The following is a 21,716-nucleotide window of genomic DNA, read 5'->3' as shown; positions in this document are numbered from 1 at the left end:
ATCCATAAATGTTAAAATACTAACTTTTTCAAAAGTATAGCCACAAGACATAAATAATATGCATGTTAACATGATTTTAGTGTGATAAAATCTCTAACTAACCTTTTCTGTGCTCAGTTATATGCAGTTTTGAAACTTTGTTGCTGTGAGGATGTAACTCCGTAAACCCTAAAAGTACCGTAAAAATTACATAAGCAGCTTTACAGCTCAAATAATACACAAGTTTTATCAGAAGAACTGTTTTATAAAAGTATAAGCTTAAATTTCTGCCTTTAAAACCTATATTTTTTTTATTGTATTATTTTTGTGGTAATCATCATTATGCAACAAATGCTATCGACTGAGCTTAACATGTATTTATATAACTGAATTCTGAAAAGCGTACATAGCTTACAAATTGCAACTCTGCTGTCATTATCACCCAATTTAAAGTGATTCCACAAAAGAGACATTTTGTTTCACACACAAAACGAGTTGTAGGCTAATTGTCCACCGCCTTTTGATTGACGGAAATAATTAGGCCTGAACAATGGCTGTTTTTAAACAATCAACTGATGTCCAATAGTGCAGATAATTGGGAGCCTGGGTAGCTCAGTGGTAAAAGACGCTGGCTACCACCCCTGGAGTTCGCTAGTTCGAATCCAGGGAGTGTTGAGTGACTCCAGCCAGGTCTCCTAAGCAATCAAATTGACCCGGTTGCTAGGGAGGGTAGAGTCACATGGGGTAACCTCCTCGTGGTCGCTATAATGTGGTTTGCTCTCAGTGGGGCGTGTGGTGAGTTGAGCGTGGATGCCGCGGTGGATGGCGTGAAGCCTCCACACGCGCTATGTCTCCGTGGCAGTGCGCTCAACAAGCCACGTGAGAAGATGTGCGGGTTGACGGTCTCAGACGCGGAGGCAACTGAGATTCGTCCTCCGCCACCCGGATTGAGGCGAATCACTACGCGACCACGAGGACTTAGAGCGCATTGGGAGTTGGGCATTCCAAATTGGGTGAAAAAGGGGAAACCCCCACCCCCCAAAAATAGTACAGATAATTGCTTTTATCAGCCGATATCCCAGCAATTGGCCGATACATCCTACGGTGCATCCCTAGTAACATGCATTTTCAATACAAACTCTCCTTTTTTCTCTGTGGTTGCTTGGTATGAATAGGGTATTGCTACACTTAGAAACAGCACACGTTCAAGCCGGTCATCAAGAACTGCCACTCCTCGCTCATATCCGACCCGCACACCTGAAGTTTCACCCAAAACACCCCAGAGCACCTCTCGGAGCCAGATGTCCACACCCCAGAGACCCCAACTCACACCCATATCACCCGCAGAGGGCAGTGCCATCTCCCAGACAGCCAACAGAGAATTTAGCAGCCCTCCACGCCTCACAAGGGTGTCCCCGCTGAATGTAGGTGCAACTGGGACACCGAGTCCCTGTCACTCTCCTGTGGTAAAAGTGGGCAATGTTTCCCAACAGAAAACGATCTCTTCTACCACACCTGGGAAAGATAGCACCGAGCCACCTCTTCGACTCTGGCTTTGCCCATCTATGGAACCCATTAGCCCTACAAAAACTCAGGAAACACTCTCAGATCAGACTGTACCAATAGAGTCGCCAAATATTCCAGAGGCCGCACTCAATGGAAGAAAGCCAGTAAAGGAGGAAAGTTTTCCTCTGCTCAGGTGAATAACATATCAATCTGTCTCTTCAAATGTCCTGAAAATCTGCCTTGAATATTTTCTCAGAAGGGCTGTTTCACACAGAACCTTTGCAAAGTAAGTTGTTTTTCTTTCTTCAGTGACTGCTTTAACTGTGGCTGCCCATTTCCTGCTAAGAAAGCTGGAGACATGTTGTGCCCCGGATGCACACGTATGTAAATTCCTTACATTTCAGCAAATAAGAGAGGACAAAGATGTCACTGTGCAATGTTTCTAATTAGTGTTATTTCCATTTTGCATGTCTAGTCTAACTTTGACAGAACTTTCATTTTTGCAGCTGAGAAGAAGCAATCTCCTCCAAACATAGTATTTAGGAAGGTACGTATTAATAGACAGCATTTCCATAAGTGTATCCATGACCAGTCAGCCTACCTTTCCTTGCTTTCTCTCACTGAATCTTGAGTACTGGGATCAAACAGGCCACATATCGTATGTGGGTCAGTGACGTGACGCACATTTTTCTTTTTTTATCTGGAAGTTATTTGTAAAAATGCAATTCACACAAAGCAGTTACTTGAATACACCTCTACTATGATGAAAATGTTTTCAAGCCTTGTTTATACTTTCACCTGGCACCACAGCGCGTCCTGCGCGCGCAGCTCTCGATGGCCCAAGGCATTTATGCTTGGCACACCACAGTTGCACTCTTCTCCAAACAACAGACGGCAGTGCAGAGAAAATATCAGCTAATTCAGCAAGAAGCAGCAGCGAAGAAGTGCTTTGCTGAACTTTACATTTACCTAGCCAGGTATTGTAACAATAGTTCATTTTCACTACTCATGCAAGAGGTGAACAAAACAAAAACACTTAAGAATCAATAGTAGGCTTTTTACACTGTCTGTCTGTAGCTAAACTCAAGCACGTATGTTTACGTAAGATACTAGTTTAATATTAAAGAGCCTAGTCAAAACTTTACATTTAAACACGTTAATATATACACTGGTGGCCAGAAGTTTGGAATAATGTACAGATTTTGCTCTTATGGAAAGAAATTGGTACTTTTATTCACCAAAGTGGCAATTAACTGATCACAATGTATAGCCAGGATATTAATATTGTGAAAAATTACTATTACAATTTGAAAAAATTTTTCAGAACTTCTTAAACTACTTCAAAGAGTTCTCATCAAAAAATCCTCCATGTGCACCAATAACAGCTTTGCAGATCTTTGGCATTCCAGCTGTCAGTTTGTCCAGATATTCAGGTGACATTTCACCCCACACTTCCTGTAGCACTTGCCATAGATGTGTCTGTCTTGTCGGGCACTTCTCACGCACCTTACAGTCTAGCTGATCCCACAAAAGCTCAATGTGGTTAAGATCCATAACACTCTTTTCCAATTATCTGTTGTCCAATGTCTGTGTTTCTTTGCCCACTCTAACCTTTTCTTTTTGTTTTTCTGTTTCAAAAGTGGCTTTTTCTTTGCAATTCTTCCCATAAGGCCTGCACCCCTGAGTCTTCTCTTTACTGTTGTACATGAAACTGGTGTTGAGCGGGTAGAATTCAGTGAAGCTGTCAGCTGAGGACATGTGAGGCATCTATTTCTCAAACTAGAGTCTCTGATGTACTTATCCTCTTGTTTAGTTGTACATCTGGACCTTCCACATCTCTTTCTGTCCTTGTTAGAGTCAGTTGTCCTTTGTCTTTGAAGACTGTAGTGTACACTTTTGTATGAAATCTTCAGTTTTTTGGCAATTTCAAGCATTGTATAGCCTTCATTCCTCAAAACAATGATTGACTGATGAGTTTCAAGAGAAAGCTGTTTCTTTTTTGCCATTTTTGACCTAATATTGACCTTAAGACATGCCAGTCTATTGCATACTGTGGCAACTCAAAAACAAACACAAAGTCAATGTTAAGCTTCATTTAACGAACCAAATAGCTTTCAACTGTGTTTGATATAATGGCAAGTGATTTTCTAGTACCAAATTAGCAATTTAGCATGATTACTCAAGGATAAGGTGTTGGAGTGATGGCTGCTGGAAATGGGGCCTGTCTAGATTTGATCAAAAATGACTTTTTTCAAATAGTGATGGTGCTGTTTTTTACATCAGTAATGTCCTGACTATACTTTGTGATCAGTTGAATGCCACTTTGGTGAATTAAAGTACCAATTTCCTTCCGAAACCGCAAAATCTGTACATTATACCAAACTTTTGGCTGCAGGGTGTATATGTGTGTGTGTGTGTGTGTGTGTGTGTGTATATATATATATATATTATACACATATAATTAACAAAGTAGAAAAGAGCTGTTCAGTTCTATATTAATGAAACCAAACTTTCGTGTATTGTTTAGACTTTTTTATTCAGTGTACAAAAGGTAGTAGATAAATAGGTTTGCTTGTCTTTCTGAACAAGAACAACTAAGGAGCTGCAACAGGTAATTTCACTGTGAAAACATTGTCCTTTTAAAATTATTTGCAGTGGTTTTACTCTGTCTCAAAAGCTCATGCACATCTGCCCTGCCCCTTTCCTCGAATTTGTCCAATGAGTTTGAAGCACTGTGCGCCCACCACGTGGACAGTTAAAAAAAAAAATTGGCATGTGCATGACCACAAAAATGAATTTAGACTCGTCTCTTTTCTTTATAAAAGCAAAAATTGAGATTACCGTGAAGCACTTACATTAATTCTTCTGTTAAAACTCATGTATTATTTGAGCTGTAAAGTTGTTTAAATTGTCATTTTTACAGTCATTTTAGGGTTTGTTGAAATTACGTCATGGCAGTGAAGTTGTAAAATTGCCTATAACTTTACACAGAAAAGGTTAGTAAGAGATTTTATCGCACTAAAATCATGTTTACATTCACGCATATTGTTTGTGTTTTGTGGCTATACTTTTGAAAAAGTATTTTAATGATCAAAATTTGGTCTCATTCACTTCCATTGTAAGTGCCTCACTGTAACCTTGATTTTTGCTCTTTTTTTTTTTAAGAAAAGGGAGGGACGAGTCAAAATCAATTTTTGTGGCAATCAACATTATGCTATAAATGCTGTCTGTTGAGCTTAACTTTTAATGAACCTGGAATATTCTTCCGTCTGGAGACGGAAATAAAAATCTAATTAAAAGCTGAAATTCTTGAAAAAAGAAATGTGGGCTTAAATTGGAAAAATGCTTTATTAATATTTAAAAAAAGAAAAAAAAAGAAAGAAGAAGCAGCAGTGAATTTGTTTTGTTTTTAAATGTTATTCATTTTTGAGAAATGTCGTCCACCAAATCAAAGTCAGGTATTTAAACCAACATGCAAAACATAAAACAAAGAGGACCCTCATGACTGTGAAGATATTTTAAATATTAAATACACTATATTGCCAAAAGTATTCGCTCACCCGTCCAAATAATTTAATTCAGGTGTTCCAGTCACTTCCATGGCCACAGGTGTATAAAATGAAGCACCTAGGCATGCAGACTGCTTCTACAAACATTTGTGAAAGAATGGGCCGCTCTCAGGAGCTCAGTGAATTCCAGCGTGGTACTGTGATAGGATGCCACCTGTGCAACAAGTCCAGTCGTGAAATTTCCTCGCTACTAAATATTCCACAGTCAACTGTCAGTGGTATTATAACAAAGTGGAAGCCACGAAGTGGTAGGCCACGTAAAATGACAGAGCGGGGTCAGCGGATGCTGAGGCGCATAGTGCGCAGATGTCGCCAACTTTCTGCAGAGTCAATCGCTACAGACCTCCAAAGTTCATGTGGCCTTCAGATTAGCTCAAGAACAGTGCGTAGAGGGCTTCATGGAATGGGTTTCCATGGCCGAGCAGCTGCATCCAAGCCATACATCACCAAGTGCAATGCAAAGCGTCGGATGCAGTGGTGTAAAGCACGCCGCCACTGGACTCTAGAGCAGTGGAGACGCATTCTCTGGAGTGACGAATCACGCTTCTCCATCTGGCAATCTGATGGACGAGTCTGGGTTTGGCGGTTGCCAGGAGAACGGTACTTGTCTGACTGCATTGTGCCAACTGTGAAGTTTGGTGGAGGGGGGATTATGGTGTGGGGTTGTTTTTCAGGAGCTGGGCTTGGCCCCTTAGTTCCAGTGAAAGGAACTCTGAATGCTTCAGTATACCAAGAGATTTTGGACAATTCCATGCTCCCAACTTTGTGGGAACAGTTTGGGGATGGCCCCTTCCTGTTCCAACATGACTGCGCACCAGTGCACAAAGCAAGGTCCATAAAGACATGGATGAGCGAGTTTGGTGTGGAAGAACTTGACTGGCCTGCACAGAGTCCTGACCTCAACCCGATAGAGCACCTTTGGGATGAATTAGAGCGAAGACTGCGAGCCAGGCCTTCTCGTCCAACATCAATGTCTGACCTCACAAATGCACTTCTGGAAGAATGGTCAAAATTCCCATAAACACACTCCTAAACCTTGTGGAAAGCCTTCCTAGATGTCACTTAAGTTCATATGCGTCTAAAGGCAGATGAGCAAATACTTTTGGCAATATAGTGTATTATAAATTATTTTAGCACATTTTGTTGAGGTCAAATGGAATAACTCTAAGAAAACTTGATTAAAAAAATAAAATAATGATCAGGTTGTATTCAGTTGTGTATATTTGAGGTGCATGGAAAGTATGTTATTGTCATTTACTTGATGGTTAAACCACTTTTAAAGTCATTAAATTAATTCTTTTTTTTGTTGTTGTAGAAAATACTCTATTTGTCATGCATTCATGAAACCAACATGGACACAAAGATTACATTTCTATGAACTTGACGCATGTGTTTTACACTAGATTTTTAAAAGCATTCTCATTTTTATAATTTCAGACAACCTTAAGAGGTGTGTCAATGACCCACGTATGTCAATGATCTGTTCAACGTATAGAGGTAGTTTTCAGTGCAACATTCTCCTTTCTTTCTCAGCAAAATGTGCTTTTTCCTTGCTATTTAAAGTCAACACCACCAAATGCAAAAAAATAATGCCAAATATGTATCATAAATATTGACAAATCTAACATTCATCTTCGATGAACGTTTTCTTTTGTTTAATATAATTAATCTATATGTAATATTAAGTTATGCTATGATTATTGTGTATTTATTTATTAGGGGTGGTGACTCAGAGTGATAATGTCACTCACCTGTCCCCCACCCACAGTGATAATATCAAATGTAATTTAATAATTTTATTAAGAGTACATTAAATTAATTAGTATATTTGTTTGAAGGTCATTCTTGTTTTCTCTTGATTCACTTCAAACTGGATACGTTGCTATTTTCGCAGACAGTCAGTCAGTTAGTCACATACTGTATGTTTACGGACAGTAGCACATTAAAAACAACATTTTTTGACCATAATGGTATGTCAGATTTGGGGCTTGTTTGGTCCCATGTCCCAAGAATCAGTGGTGCACCAATGTGTTTGTTTTTCTTAAGTTTGATCTGTGTGATTATGTACTGCACTGGAATGGCTACAGTGTTGCTGTGTCTGTTCGTGTTAGTTACGTGTGGACCTTTGGCGATATTTTTGGGTCTTAATGTCTGAAATAACACCGCCTTATTTCCACGCGTCTGGCGACGCTCTAAATGCTAACACATCTTGTGCAGCTTGAATGCAAAATGTTTGCTCACTATACCTAGCTGTACAAAGTCCAGATAATCTTTAGTTTCTCTAGTAACATTCCTGTCTTGATTCTTTTCTGTTCTTGAATATATCTTATTTTCTCTTCCTTTTGATTACTTTGAATGTCTTTTGATTTTGCCGTATGATTTTTGTATTAAGCTTTTATGTTGTTTGTTTTTAAGGTGGGGCAAGATCAGTGGGCGGTTGGGAAAACAAAACCTCCAAAAAAACAAATACCGGTAATACTCATATGATATCGTGTAGAGTAGATGCAGAAGTATTTAGTCATTCATGACATTTATGGGCTGAAACAAGAACTATAGCATACGCAGAAGCATTGCCAAAGATCATCAAATAAACCAACAGTAGCGAAACTGAAATTTACTCTTAGAGCCACATCAAAATGTTACTCTTCCTGCAGAAAACACATCCCAGATACGTCCCAAAGAAAGTTTTAAAAAAGGTAAGTGTTTGTGCTTCACGTAGCCTGGTCTGTTTTTCCCATCTGTTTTTAAGACATAAAACAACATACTTATAGTTTTTAAATTCAATTTTTCAACTTAATGTAGTTTTTCATGCACACGTGTACCAGCACTGTACTTTAATAAAATAAAATTGTAAGAGCAATGCTGCATTAGCATTAAGTGTTGATTTAAGTGCTATTAATTGACACATTTTGTTACAAAATCTGTATTGCAAATGTTAAAGGTGAAGTGTGCTGTTCTGATAATAAAATAATATTTTGCACACCTGTTTGCAATCATTATTTCGACACATTACACACTTAACCTCTTAACTCCGCTGTGAATGCGATACTGATACAGGCAGTTCTTTCTGTGTATTTAGGATTTTGTCCCTGATGGTGATGACGATGACGACGATGATGATGAATTTGGGGTGAGTGAGTTATATTCAACTCTATCTAATAGGTAATTAACAGCACTAGTGAAATTATGCTTGCTGGGAGCACCAAACACTAGTGACTAGTCTTTTGTAGTTTTTGGAGACTCGGCTAATGATTGTACATGTTATCGATTGAACATCTGTATTTAACTTTTAAAGGAATGTTCTGGGTTAAGGCAATTACTTGGAATATTCCTTTAAAAGGACAGTTCACCAAAACATTTAAATTTTGTCATAATCCTCTCTCCCTCTTGCTGTTTCAAAACCAGTCTTCGTTTTGTTCATGGTATACAAAAGGAGACCTGTTTGAAAACTGTCATTTTTATGTTTGCAATTTTATTTGGTGATGCGAGTGCCGGAGAAATTACACGCGCCACCTTTTTGAAATATTTCTTCAAACCTCTACTCAATCTGACATAATATTTCAAGGAATAGTTCAACAAAAAATGTTAATTCTCTCATCATTTACTCACCCTCATGCCATCCCAGATGTGTGTGACTTTCTTTATTCTGCTGTACACAAATGAAGATTTTATAGGAATATTTCAGCTTTGTTGGTCCTTCCAATGCAAGTATGGTGACCTGAACTTTGAAGCTCCATAAATCACATAAAGGCAGCATAAAAGTAATCCATAAAACTCCAGTGGTTAAATCCATATCTTCGGAAGAAATATAATAGAAGTGGGTGAGAAGCAGATCAACATTTAAGTCCTTTTTTACTATAAATATCCACTTTAACATTCTTTCACATACTGAAAGTGAAAGTGGAGATTTATAGTAAAAAAAGACTTAAATATTAATCTGTTTCTCACCCACACCTATCATAACGATACTGAACACATGGATTTAACCACTGGAGATTTATGGATTATATTTATGCTGCCTTTATGTGCTTTTTGGAGCTTCAAAGTTCTGGTCACCATTCACTTGCATTGTGAGGACGTGCAGAGCTGAGATATTCTTCAAAAAATCTGTTTTGTTCTGCAGAAGAAAGAGAGTCGTGCACATTTGGGATGGTAAATGATGTAAGAATTTTCATTTTTGAGTGAAATATCCGTTTAAGTCCTCAATTAATGGAAAAGACATTGTGTCTGTCATATATGGTCATCTCTCTCTGTCTACTGTGACTTCTAGGGTGGAAATAAAAAACGGAATCGCAGAATGTGCCAACAATGTGTTGCGTGTCTCCGAGACTACGACTGTGGCGAGTGTGACTTTTGCAGGGACAAGCCTAAGTTTGGTGGCAGTAACAAGAAACGACAGAAATGTCGCATGCGCCAGTGCCAGTTTCAGTCAAAGCTTCAGTATCGAAGCTCACGTGTATGTATAATCTAGTGACATCACTTAAGAGTGAGGTTATCACATGATCTTCCTGCCAATATCAGTTTCAAGATGTATTTCGCAGCATATTTCCTGTTTGAAAATAATGCTCTTTCCTAATTTCCCGTCATGTAGGTTGAGCGTAGTCCATCATTTTCACGAAGAAGAAAGTACAAGCCTAGGAGACCATCAAAAAAGCAGAAAAACTCACGTCATCCCTGGGATAATGATTACGATGAAGATGATGATGATGATGTCATCACTGATAAGGAAGATAAAGTGGATTTGAGACATTTTAAGAGGAATGGCTCCAGGTCTAGAGGAAGGAGAAAATGGAATTACAGTTTTAAAGAAGAGGAAGGGGATACGTTTGTTGAAGCCGTAATTGGTGACGATGATGATGATGATGATGATGATGAACCAGACAACCTGGAGGTTATTCATTTCTAAATGCAATCAGTAGAGGGAAATTTTACACGACCAGTTGCTGAAATGTAGAATTAGTCAGATAGATAGAGAGAGACAGACAGACAGATAGATAGACAGACGGATGGATGGATAGATAAATAGATAGACAGACAGTCAGCTGGACAAATAGATAGATAGAAGGACGGGCAGAGAGCTGGACAGGTAGACGGACAGATAGATAGACAGACAGCTGGACAGATAGATAGACAGACAGACAGACAGAGATAGCTAGCTAGATAGACAGACAGACATTTGGACAGACAGATAGACAGATGGACAAATATATAGACAGCTGGATAGATAGATGGATGGATGGATAGATAAATAGACAGACTGATAGATAGACAGTCAGCTGGACCGATAGATAGACAGATGGATAGACGGATGGGCAGAGAGCTGGACAGATAGATAGACAGACATACAGAGATAGACAGACAGCTAGATAGATAGACAGACAGCTGGACAGACAGACTAACAGAGATAGACAGACAGCTGGACAGATAGATAGACAGACAGACAGCGATAGATAGCTAGCTAGATAGACAGACAGACATTTGGACAGACAGATAGATAGACAGACGGACAAATATATAGACAGACAGACAGCTGGACAGATAGATAGACGGATGGATGGATGGATAGATAAATAGATAGACTGATAGACGGACGGGCAGACAGCTGGACAGGTAGTTGGACAGATAGATAGATAGACAGACATACAGAGATAGATAGACAGACAGCTAGATAGATAGACAGACAGCTGGACAGACAGACTAACAGACAGCTTGACAGACAGATAGACAGACAGACAGATAGATAGCTAGCTAGCTAGATAGATAGACAAACAGATGAACAGACAGATAGATATATAGACAGACAGACAGCTGGACAGATAGACAGACAGACAGAGATAGATGATAGATAGACAGACAGCTGGACAGATAGATAAAGAGACAGATGGATAGACAGACAGATAGATAGACTTCAAATTCAACACCGTCAGATGCAAAAAATAATGGCAAATATTTATCATTACTATTGATAAATCTAGCATTAATCTTTGATAAAAACAAAACAGTTTTTCATAATACTATATTAAGTATTGAGTTAAGATAAATGGATCGATGGTTAGATGATTTATTAAATATTATTATTATTTAAAAAAACATTTTAGGAGAGTATTAAATATAGATATTTGATAGATAAATTATTTGTTAAATATGTAGTTATTACAGTTAATACAGTTAAAAGCAACACAATTGTGAATTGTGATTTCATTATTTTTTAATGTGACCTTACTTCATAGGCTCCCATTACTCTGGGCAGTGAGAGGTCGCTGGTGGTATCTAATGATATTTACTTAAACACCTGTGGACTCAATGCTCAGGTAAGGCTTTCTAAAACAATGTGAATTTTAAAATACGTTGTGATGCGTCATTAGATTGACTTCTGTGCCACCTGTGGCTTCCTCCCTGTGAACTTCTTTTCTGATTGTTTTTGTTGTTGTCCCCAGTCTGATGCTTTCCCATTGGTTCATGATGAGCCTGTGAAAAATGTCATCCAACCACCTCAATCTCAGGTGAGTAGAGACTGCAGTAGTGACTGCCCTGCAACCACAAGTATTTTTCCCATTCATTTTAAATTAAACCAGTCAGCTCTGACATAAATTACAACATAGAACTGGAAGCAAAAAGATAAAACAAGACTGGGTCCTTATGAGAAAATGAACTTCCTCATCCCATAAAGCATAAAGTATTTAATCCATCTGGATTTTAAGGTATTTCTACAGTGCTACTGTATTTTATGCACCAACTATACAAAATCCCATATTAATTAATATGATGTTGTTAGATTGTACGTTCACGTTACTTAGGTATACTCTTCAAACCTGCGAACATTCACCACATAGCTGCTTGATGTGACTTCTTTGATTGGTGGATCTTGATTAAGGATTGTGGGTAGTGTAGTACTTCACCAGAAATTTGTCCATTAAACACAATTGATATCGCCCTGAATTGATGACTTCTACAGAAGCATATACCATCATTTAACAACCTCAGAGCTTATGGTTGGTGCGTAAGATTTGCGTTAACTCTAAAAATGTGTTTTCTATGGAAATTATAAATGGGAATTTATATCTGGATTGCGGACTGATTTTTTTATTTATTTATTTTTTAAATGATTTGTAGATAGAAATGTGGTTAAACAACTTACAAAATGTGACGCACACCTCTGGGATGTACTACTGTATTATTTTGAGCTGATCAGCAGTTTTGCATAGTGTGTGATTTTGTTTTCATATTTATTTTGTGTATTTAATAGGACCTATACTACACCATGCCTGGTCTGCCAGGGACGTTGGGTGAAGATGTCAATCAGAATGGTTTTCTGCAGATTGAGATGGTTAGAGTGGGGTCTCCACTGTCACAGTACATAGATGAACCACAGAACACAGCACAGCACGTGACAGAACCCCCACAGGAGGAGTCCACACCGGTGGTGAGTCACAGTGGATCTCTGTTTTCATTATATACAGTGGAGTCCAAAAAAGTCTGAGACCACAATAAGAAATCTGGGATTTCAAATATTAAACCTTTTAAACCTGTAAATATTTTTTTTAGGATTTTGAAAAGAAAAAAATAAGTTATGAATTAAAATGAAGAATATTTCGCTAATTTAACCAAATTTAAGTAAACTAGACATTCACCACATTTACACTTTTGTACAAAAGGTCTGATGTCCTTGCTTTCATTAAAGCACAATAGATGCTCTTCGGAACACTCTCAAATCATGCTGGTTACATGGGTAGTCAGGTTTTGATGCCAGCTTGAGTGCAAAGGGGACATATCAAATACAGTTACATTTTATGTTAATTTTTGAATTAAACTTTCTCTCAGATTGATTTTAACAAACCCTTAAGTACTAAATTAAGTTGTGTAACTTGTCCTACACCAATTGTGAAACATGAATGACCTTAAAGGAATAGTTCACCCAAAAATGATAATTTGCTGATAAATTACTCACCCTCAGGCCATCCAAGATGTATCCGAGTTTCTTTCTTCATCAAAACAGAATTTAAGATTTTTAGGATTTCATTTCAGGCCTCCTCCTCTAAACAATACAAGTGAATGTCCTCCATTTTTTTTGACAGTCCAAAATGCATATTTAAGTCCTTTTTTTCTCCTCTGAGTCAGTCTCCACTTCAGTTTCACTTTCACATTCTTCTTCTGTTTTTGTTGATTCAAAGTCGTAATGCTTATCGCCCCCTACTGGGCAGAGAGGAGAATTTATGATAAAAATGAATTAAAAATGTATCTGTTTCTCACCCACACCTATTATATCATGTCTGAAGACATGGATTTAACCACTGGAGTCATATGGATTACTTTTATGCTCCCACTATGTGGATTTTGGAGCGTAGAAATTTTGGCACCCATTCACTTACATTGTGAGGACCTACAGAGCTGAAATATTCTTTTAAACATCTTAATTTTTGTTCTGCAGAAGAGAGAAAGTCATACACATCTGGGATGGCAAGAGGGTGAGTAAATCATAAGAGAATTTTCATTTTTGGGTGAACTATGCCTTTAAACGTCGTTTGTTTAAAATTAGTGATACCACGCTCATCTATTGGTACTGGTACTCGTACAAATGCTCCGATACCAAAAACCAATACCATCTGACGTACGAATGTCATTACGTAAACATTCAGCCCACAAATTAGAATCACATTATGTCCTAGTGAGATTATTTAAATGCAAAAGCTGCGATTTAATTAGATAAATATATAGTTTGAATGTAATTCAAATGTGGGCACTTGTGAATGTGTGGAGACAGTGTTGTGCTGATGCCCGTTGCTCATACCTTTTAAAGCTCCTCCTTGGCTCATACAGGGAAAACACTGTCATGAGCATCGCATGCTCTGTTTGTAGCAGATGACAGTAAACAGAGTGCAAATTCACATTGTAGCGCGAGGCACAAACAGAGTACATAATTAATTAAATAGCAGCCTTTTGTGGTTTAATAATCACTTTGAGTCACGTAGCGACCGGCTTTTCCAGAGTGGGAAGCTGCCGTCATCCGCCAGAGCTCTTTGGTCAAAACAACACAGAAACATTTCAAACGGGCGGATTGTTACTAGCAAGGGCACCAGGGCCAATTATCTTTTAAAGATGAGATCTATCTATTTTCATTGATTTAAGTCTCTTTTAATACCTGTTCTGTTATGTACAGTCAGATTAATACAAAAACACAGCATGGATGTGTTAAAGAAACCTCAAACATGTTCGCTGAACAGCCACTGTTCTTAAAGAGACAGTAGCATTAAAACGTTTGTTACATAATGTAAACTCAATGTAAATAATGCAAATTATGCATACCAAATGCATATATTTACAGGGGCCATAATAAATTATGAAATATTTTAACTTCATCAAACGCTTTAAAGGGATAGTTCACCCAAAAATGAAAATCCTCTCATGATTTACTCACCCTCTTGCCATCCCAGATGTGTATTACTTTCTTCAGCAGAACACAAAGATTTTTAGAAAAGTATCTCAGCTCTGTAGGTCCATACAATGCAAGTGAATTGTGACCAGAACTTTGAAGCTCCATAAATCACAAAGGAAACATAAAAATAATCCATAAGACTCCAGTGGTTAATTTCTTATATGCTGAAGCCATCTAAGAAGTGATAAGCAATATAATAGGTGTGGGTGAGATACAGCTATCTTTTTAACTCATCTGAAGGATGGGGTGTGTTCCATTCAGAAGTGATCATCACTACACACTGTGTCCTTCAAAGACTTTACTCTCTATTGTGAGAGCTTTGAATGGCTGAAAGGTGTGGGGCTTAAAAATATTGGTCATTTGGTCATTTTTTGGGGGAAATTCTGTTTGGAACGATCCAACAGCTTGGCTTACCATTATTATTCTTCCATCGAAAAGCCCTGCAAAGGCATCATTTAAGGCTTTTCAAAGTGTCCAAAAATCCCCTAGACTACATTTCATAGACAGAATATTTAAATGAGCTTTGAGTCTGTTTTGGAATGTACATAATTTCAAACTTCAGCTGTTAAAACTTACACACAAGCCCTTTAATCTGCTTTAAGATGCTCTCTTTCTTTCTTTTTGTTTCTTGAATTCAATAAATACCAATTTTGAAATATCGTTATTGTTCATTTTACTTCAAAATCAGCAAAGATTTCACATAAAAAAGATAATTATGTAACAAGGTCCTATACTTCCAGTACAGCGTGAAAACTTTCACCAGGAGACAGTAGACATCTCATACACATCATGATGATGATGTAGAGGCTTTAGAAAGTCATGGATCAAATATGAAACGTGCAGCATTATAAGGTTAAAGAGTTGCTCAAAAAATGTAATTAGAAACAGGAAGGCAAAAGGGTCCTATAAGAGGGCTGGGGGCCCTCAAACAGTGGGTTTCCATCCAACAATTTTTATGCGCATTTTGTAATTGCGCATAAGAAATCCTGAATGGAAACGTTTGATATGTGAATACATTTTCTAAATTCGCTTAAAATTTAATGCGCTAAATTCTCGTGAATGCATTTAATAAAATTAGATACTTGCTCCAATCTTGCAAATAAAGCTGTCCCCAAAGCAGGGAGAGGTCATTCAGCTGCTCTATCATGACGAGGCAAAATGCGCATTACGTAGTGGATGGAAATGCGCAACAATTTGTATATTCTTAAGTTGAATTTTTAGAAATGCGCTTAAAAATGTGAAACATTTTGGATGAAAGCCCAGCAGTAGTCACAGGGCCCTGTTAAGGGGACCTTGTATAAGCTCTGGGGCCCACATATTTAGGCATATAAAAACATTTGTTTTCAAAGTTGATGGGCCGCAAGACTTTTCAGCCCAGGGCCCCCCCGGGCCCCTGGTAGTCAAGGGCCCCTGGGCACTGGCCCCATTTGCCTGGTCTGTAATTTACCTATGACTTTATAATAAAAGATAAATTTATAGGAAAAAGTATGACAGAAATATATCACTACTGTAAAGTTATGTAATATTCACTGTAATACTACTATACTATTAATAATAATAATAAAACAGTAGTAATTGTATTATACTTAAGCAGTATCTAACATCTGTGATGCTCTGTTATGCAGCACTTTATCTGACAAAATATAACTCCAGTGTTGTATTTTGGATTGTGCTGTGAGGTTCTGTGTATAAGCACTTCATTTGATAAGAAATAATGCAATATTATGTTGACAATTAATTGTTATATTTTCATTTGATTAAAATTTTAATGAATTAATTTATTTAAACACCATTTTGATGATAACATTTAAATAAACAGTTGATATAAAGAAAAAAAAAACAGGTATCGGACTCTGTATCAGCCAGGACATTCCTACATAAATATAAAACTTACCAGACTACGTGTCCTACTGTTACATCCACCATGAGCTGAAAATGGGAAAGGGGTACTCAGAGTTATTGCTAACCATGATATTTTCTGATTTATGCAGGATTCTAAAAAAATCACACAAAGTTAGGACACAACTTTGATTGGCAGTTTTTTTATGGAAAACATAATTTAAAGTTTACTTTGTGTATTTTTTGATATCTTACAGACCCATATCGTTCATTTGATATTTATATTTATGAATTTGTTGCATTTTTAAACACTTTGTTTGGCAGTTTAACATTGTGACCTCTTGCTGGTTTATGGGGTTTTCCACTGCACGGTACGGCTCGACTCGACTCGACTCGACTCTGCTCGCTTTTTGGGGGATTTCCACTGTGGCTTGTACCTGGTACCTGGTACTTTTTTTTTAGTACCACCTCGGTCGAGGGTTCCAAGCGAGCCGAGCCAATACTAAATGTGATGTGAAAACCCTGGAGATCAGTGATTGGTCAGAGAGAATCGTCACTACCAGCGTCACGGGATTTGCGACGCGGGACATCAATCCGCTAGTTTTAAAGTTAGCAACAGCGATAGCAGTATCATTTGTTCATGCGACTTTCGAATTGTAAAAAGAAATGGCTGTGCGCAAAACCACGCCGTGGTCAATAAATGCGGTGCAGTCATTCCTCTCGTTAGTAGCCGAGGAGAGGATCCAACGAGAGCTGGATGGGGTGATTCACCTATGACGATCAGCCTATAATCCCATCCGCGTTGAGGCTGCACTAAACTGCAGTGGAAAAGCAAGCTCAGAAAAGTAAAGCAAGCAGAGTCGAGTCGAGTCGAACCGTAACGTGCAGTGGAAAAGTGCCATGAGTTACATGTGCTTCCAAGTAAAGAGCATGCATTTGAAAACATTCTAATGAAATTATTTAAAAATATAAGTAATAAATGCCAAGAGTATACATATTTCTTTTAGATTTATCTGTAGAATTTTTTTATTATGAATTTCTTGATTTTGAACATAAATATGACTTTTGTATGTAAGACATGTTTTGTCCCTTATCTCAAGAATCAGTGATTTATTAGCATTAGCATTATTAGTGTGCAGTTTTGTTGTTATTTTTATTTGTTAATATTTTATTACTGTTTTATTATTTACTATTACAACTTGGATATAGTATCATTTATCATATCATATATAATTGTTTTTATATAAATTTAATTGTTAGTGATTTGTCACTGTAATAGACAGTATTTAGTATATTAAAAAAATATTTTTCAAATTATTATTATTCAAAATACTATTTAAATATATTATAGTTATTATTATTAAAAATAATTACTATTACTATAAATACACGAGAAGCTGCGGTGCTGCAACACCCTCACTGGGCATTTGCCCCCACCACCACAGAGAAGTATTTCTTATCTCTATTATCACTATTATTTCTTTTTCTTGCTATGTAATTTAAAAAAAACTTTGTAATAATTTTATTAGCATATTAATTGTACTGGTTTAAGAATAGACTTCTGAAAAATCAATATCCATTTACCACTAATCTCAATAGTCTATGGTGTTTCTCTGAATCTCATAAACATGCTGAATTCAGTGTTTCGAAAGTGTCGCTATTTAAGCTCATCCTCTGGAAATCAAGCAAATAGATGCTTTAAGAGCAAACAAAATAATATATCACGTTTTTATTGATTGCATCACTTTGTCAGTCTCCGTGCAGGCTATATGCGCAGCTGCGCTACCAGCGCGCAGCATAGAAGGAACATTACCGCGACCCTGACATCACGTCCTCGGAAACCCGCTAAAGTTCGAGCACACAAGATTTGGCAATAGCAAAACAGACATCAGACTCGTCATATGTTTTCTTTGTTGCAGCGCTACTTGTAGGTGGAATTGACACTTATCACACATTAGCGAAGGGGTTCAAATGTCATCACATATCATATGTTTTAATCGCAAATGCGAGCAAAAATGTCTGACTGCACAGCCCTGGTTTAGGCATAATAGGAGCCCACTTGAAAGACCCTCTAAGTACTGATTTAAAAACCCACATGATTTCAGCACTGTCCAAGTTTTCCACAGCGACCAACCACCCTGATTAAAAGATTTAATTCCTGCTTTGTAGATAACTCAGATCTTCAGTCTGGCAGAGAGCAACCCTGACCAAGACCCAGGCCTGATGCAGCTGCTCACCGCCCTTCGCCAGACCGTGCTGCCTGCCCACTGGGTGGGCGTCATGGCCAGAGGCCCCGTTCTCCAGCTTCTACAGTGCTCCAAGCTCTCCACCATGGCAGATACGGTGGTTCAGATCGATAAGAGCTTCTTCTACCAGATCAATGTTCAAAACCAGCCACTCCTGCTAATGCACCCCATCTACACACGCCACCCCACCTGCCTTACCACAGTCGACTATGTGGTGTCGCTGTTGCTGGACTTGGAAGGGCTGAGCGTGTGTCAGGGCTACCAGAACTTAGAGCCGAGGTTGCTCTGGGAGCCCAGGATGTGTGTGCGATCGGCTCTGTGCGATTTGCTCATTCCTAAAGATGAGGATCAGTGTGAGAAATGTGAGCAGCCTACATAAGACCACACCAATGACCACTGAGTGGGATACATAGGTGGATTTATGAACTGAATGGCCAATAGATTGTGGACACCCCATTCTAATTAACAGGTTTGGCTATTCCAGTAATTCAAGTGGAAACAAATCTTGATGATGCACGTGTTTGAGAATTCGGTGCTTCCAACTTTGTTGCATCAGTTTGACAAGAGCTAAAAAACAGTAATGCTTTTGTAGCATTAAGATTTGTCCTCATTGAAATCAACTGAATAGACAAACTAGTTAATTAGAAGAGGATGCCCACATATTTGGGCATGCAGTGTGTCAGAGGTGAGGTTATTTGTAATACTGCAAAGCTTGATTTCGAGTTCAGAAGTGAATGCTGAGAGTTTACTGTACATTTTCGAACCATCTTTTAGGAAGTCCAGTTTTTAAGCTTATTTTCAATTCTTTATCCGTTTATGGTGAAGTCAGCTGCCTAGAGCAGCACGTGCAACCAAGATGCAAAATGGTGCTTTTGCAATTTATTTTATTTTCGGAAAAGTGGCAATTGGACATCACCGATGTTGCGAAAAGGACATGAGCAGCGCCTTCTGCCAACAACATCCGAAAATGGTGCTTCTTTTTTATTTTTTGCCATTGTGGAATTCAATGACAGCAGCAACAACAAAAAAAGTCTCTAGAGAAATGATTCCGTAACTAAGCTGAAATACATTCTTTCCAAATAAGGGGAAAGGACATTGAGTATTTATGTTATAATTTAACTACCTCTTGATGATTTAATGGACCAACATTAACCTTAACACCTCCGAGGTGTTCTTATTCATCGCATCAGTGCAGATTTGATTTATCAGAACTGTTTAGTTGGCAAACATGTTCATGTAGTGTGGTCAAAATGCAGTTCTGTACTGTATATTAATGGTGACACTGGCTTTCTCATAGTAAATTTGGGGTTGGACACTGATTCAGCACTAACATTGCATACAGTATGCAAGACAAACATTTTAAACCAAAACCTTTTAAACCTCTAGTGATTTTGTCTGGAATTTTGTCTGCTTTTTAGCGTTAACTCTGACTGTTTTTAATTTTATGTTGACCCAAAAGCACACCTTCTTTAATTATGTATGTCTTCGTCTGCCTCTAGTAGGGTGCATAGGCTATGTGAACATGAAAACTTCTCAATCATGGAACGTATTTAAGGAACGGAAGAGGCCTTTTTTTGGCCAGATGTTAATTACACACCTGCTTCCATGTGACTGAATTGTGTTACGCATGATAAAGTACTATTTGCAAACTTCAGTATGTTTTTGCTGTCGTCTGTATACTAGATCTCAGCCTATAGTAGACATCCAGATGAAGGAGACCTAGTAAAAGTAGTTTTTTTATTACGATGATTTCCTTTATACGGTTTGCTTGTATTTTAATTTTTTAAAATGGAGTGAATTCAGCAGTAAGTCACGGTTATTTTCAAAATGTTTTTATTTAGGGCAACATTTGAGTTTTTTTAAATTCTCGAATGGATTTAATTGCAACGGTTTTGAAGCAGAATTAAAAATTTCAGCCTACCCTGAAAGATGTATAAAAAATGAACTGTAAAATACATATTTGTCTGAAAATATTTATAACAATCAGATGTAAGCTAGAGGTGTCTCAAAGCATCTCTGTATTGTAAATCTTGGTCTTTTGGTCTGTTTAACCACCAAGTTCTGTTTTAGAAGATTCTGTAAAGTAATATTTTTATGAAGGGTGGTTAACATTTATTAAAGTTTTTCTTATATACAAAAACGGTTTGGTCTTTTTTTCATCAAGTGAAAGAGAATTATTCTGGGTCCTTGTTGTAAATGTTTATCTCTAGCCAGAATTGTTTTTAAAGGAATGTTCTTGGTTCAATACAAGTTAAGCGACAGCACTTGTGGCATAATATTGATTACTACAAAAAATCAGAATCAGCTTTACTGACAAATATGCTTCCACATACAAGGTATTTTTCTTGGTGACAGAAGCTTCCAGTGCACAAACAAAACAACAACATGACAGAGATAATAATAACAAAAAATAGAATACAAATAAAAAGCGAATAGAAATAGAAGTATGTACAGTACTGTGCAAAAGTCTTAGGCACATAAGATGTTTCACAAAAACTTTTGTCTTAAGATGGTTAATTTATATCTTCAGCTTTAGTGTGTCAATAGGAAATATAAATGTTAGACTCCCAAACATTACTTTTGCAAATATAATAGAACAGAAAAGAAGAACAGGGAACCCTGCAACAAATGGCACGACCCCAACAGAGCCCCCCACTGAACATCCTGTTAGTCTGAGATTACATAAAGAGACAGAAGCAGTTGAGACAGCCTAAATAGATAGAAGATCTGTGGCGAATTCTCCAAGAAGCTTGGAACATCCTATCTGCCAACAACTTAGAAAAACTGTGTCCAGGTGTACCTAGGAGAATTGGTGCTGTTTTAAAGGCAAAGGTGGTCACACCAAATATTGATTTAGCTTGTTTAGTTTAATGCACCTTGTATGATGTTAATTGATATATGAAAACGATTTGTCATTATTTTTGAAGGCATCCACACTATGCAACAGTTTTCACAAGTGCCTAAAACTTTTGCACAGTACTGTAAACAAATACACAATAAGACAAAAATATACATATAGTATGTACAAATACAAATCTGTTATATACAGTGCAAGGGAATGTAATGCAGAAGGGGTTGGATATGTTAAATAATGTAATTGACTAGGCTGTGTATTGCACGTAATTATTGCTCAATGCGGCAGTT

At 37.6% G+C, this 21,716-nt stretch overlaps 1 protein-coding gene across 3 annotated transcripts in view; it reads left to right on the top strand.

Annotated features, from left to right (window-relative positions):
* The window catches only part of LOC127424426 (uncharacterized), a 30,443-nt gene extending 9,731 nt beyond the window's left edge, over window positions 1–20,712 (top strand). Inside the window, exons 4-15 of one of the 3 annotated variants that reach the window (XM_051669640.1) lie at window positions 1,155–1,678; window positions 1,795–1,865; window positions 1,992–2,032; window positions 7,470–7,526; window positions 7,709–7,750; window positions 8,134–8,184; window positions 9,325–9,510; window positions 9,646–9,945; window positions 11,285–11,365; window positions 11,492–11,557; window positions 12,301–12,477; window positions 18,496–20,712. In XM_051669640.1, the coding sequence (XP_051525600.1) occupies window positions 1,155–1,678; window positions 1,795–1,865; window positions 1,992–2,032; window positions 7,470–7,526; window positions 7,709–7,750; window positions 8,134–8,184; window positions 9,325–9,510; window positions 9,646–9,945; window positions 11,285–11,365; window positions 11,492–11,557; window positions 12,301–12,477; window positions 18,496–18,951 (2,052 nt within the window). In that variant the 3' untranslated portion in view covers window positions 18,952–20,712. The remainder of the gene's footprint in view (window positions 1–1,154; window positions 1,679–1,794; window positions 1,866–1,991; window positions 2,033–7,469; window positions 7,527–7,708; window positions 7,751–8,133; window positions 8,185–9,324; window positions 9,511–9,645; window positions 9,946–11,284; window positions 11,366–11,491; window positions 11,558–12,300; window positions 12,478–18,495) is intronic. The other 2 variants (XM_051669642.1, XM_051669641.1) reach the window with 2 other exon arrangements.
* Window positions 20,713–21,716: the final 1,004 nt, after the last annotated feature.

Source organism: Myxocyprinus asiaticus, chromosome 33 (assembly GCF_019703515.2).
Source record: "Myxocyprinus asiaticus isolate MX2 ecotype Aquarium Trade chromosome 33, UBuf_Myxa_2, whole genome shotgun sequence".
Classification (NCBI taxonomy): Eukaryota; Metazoa; Chordata; class Actinopteri; order Cypriniformes; family Catostomidae; genus Myxocyprinus; species Myxocyprinus asiaticus.
This window is presented reverse-complemented; position numbering and strand designations above follow the sequence as displayed.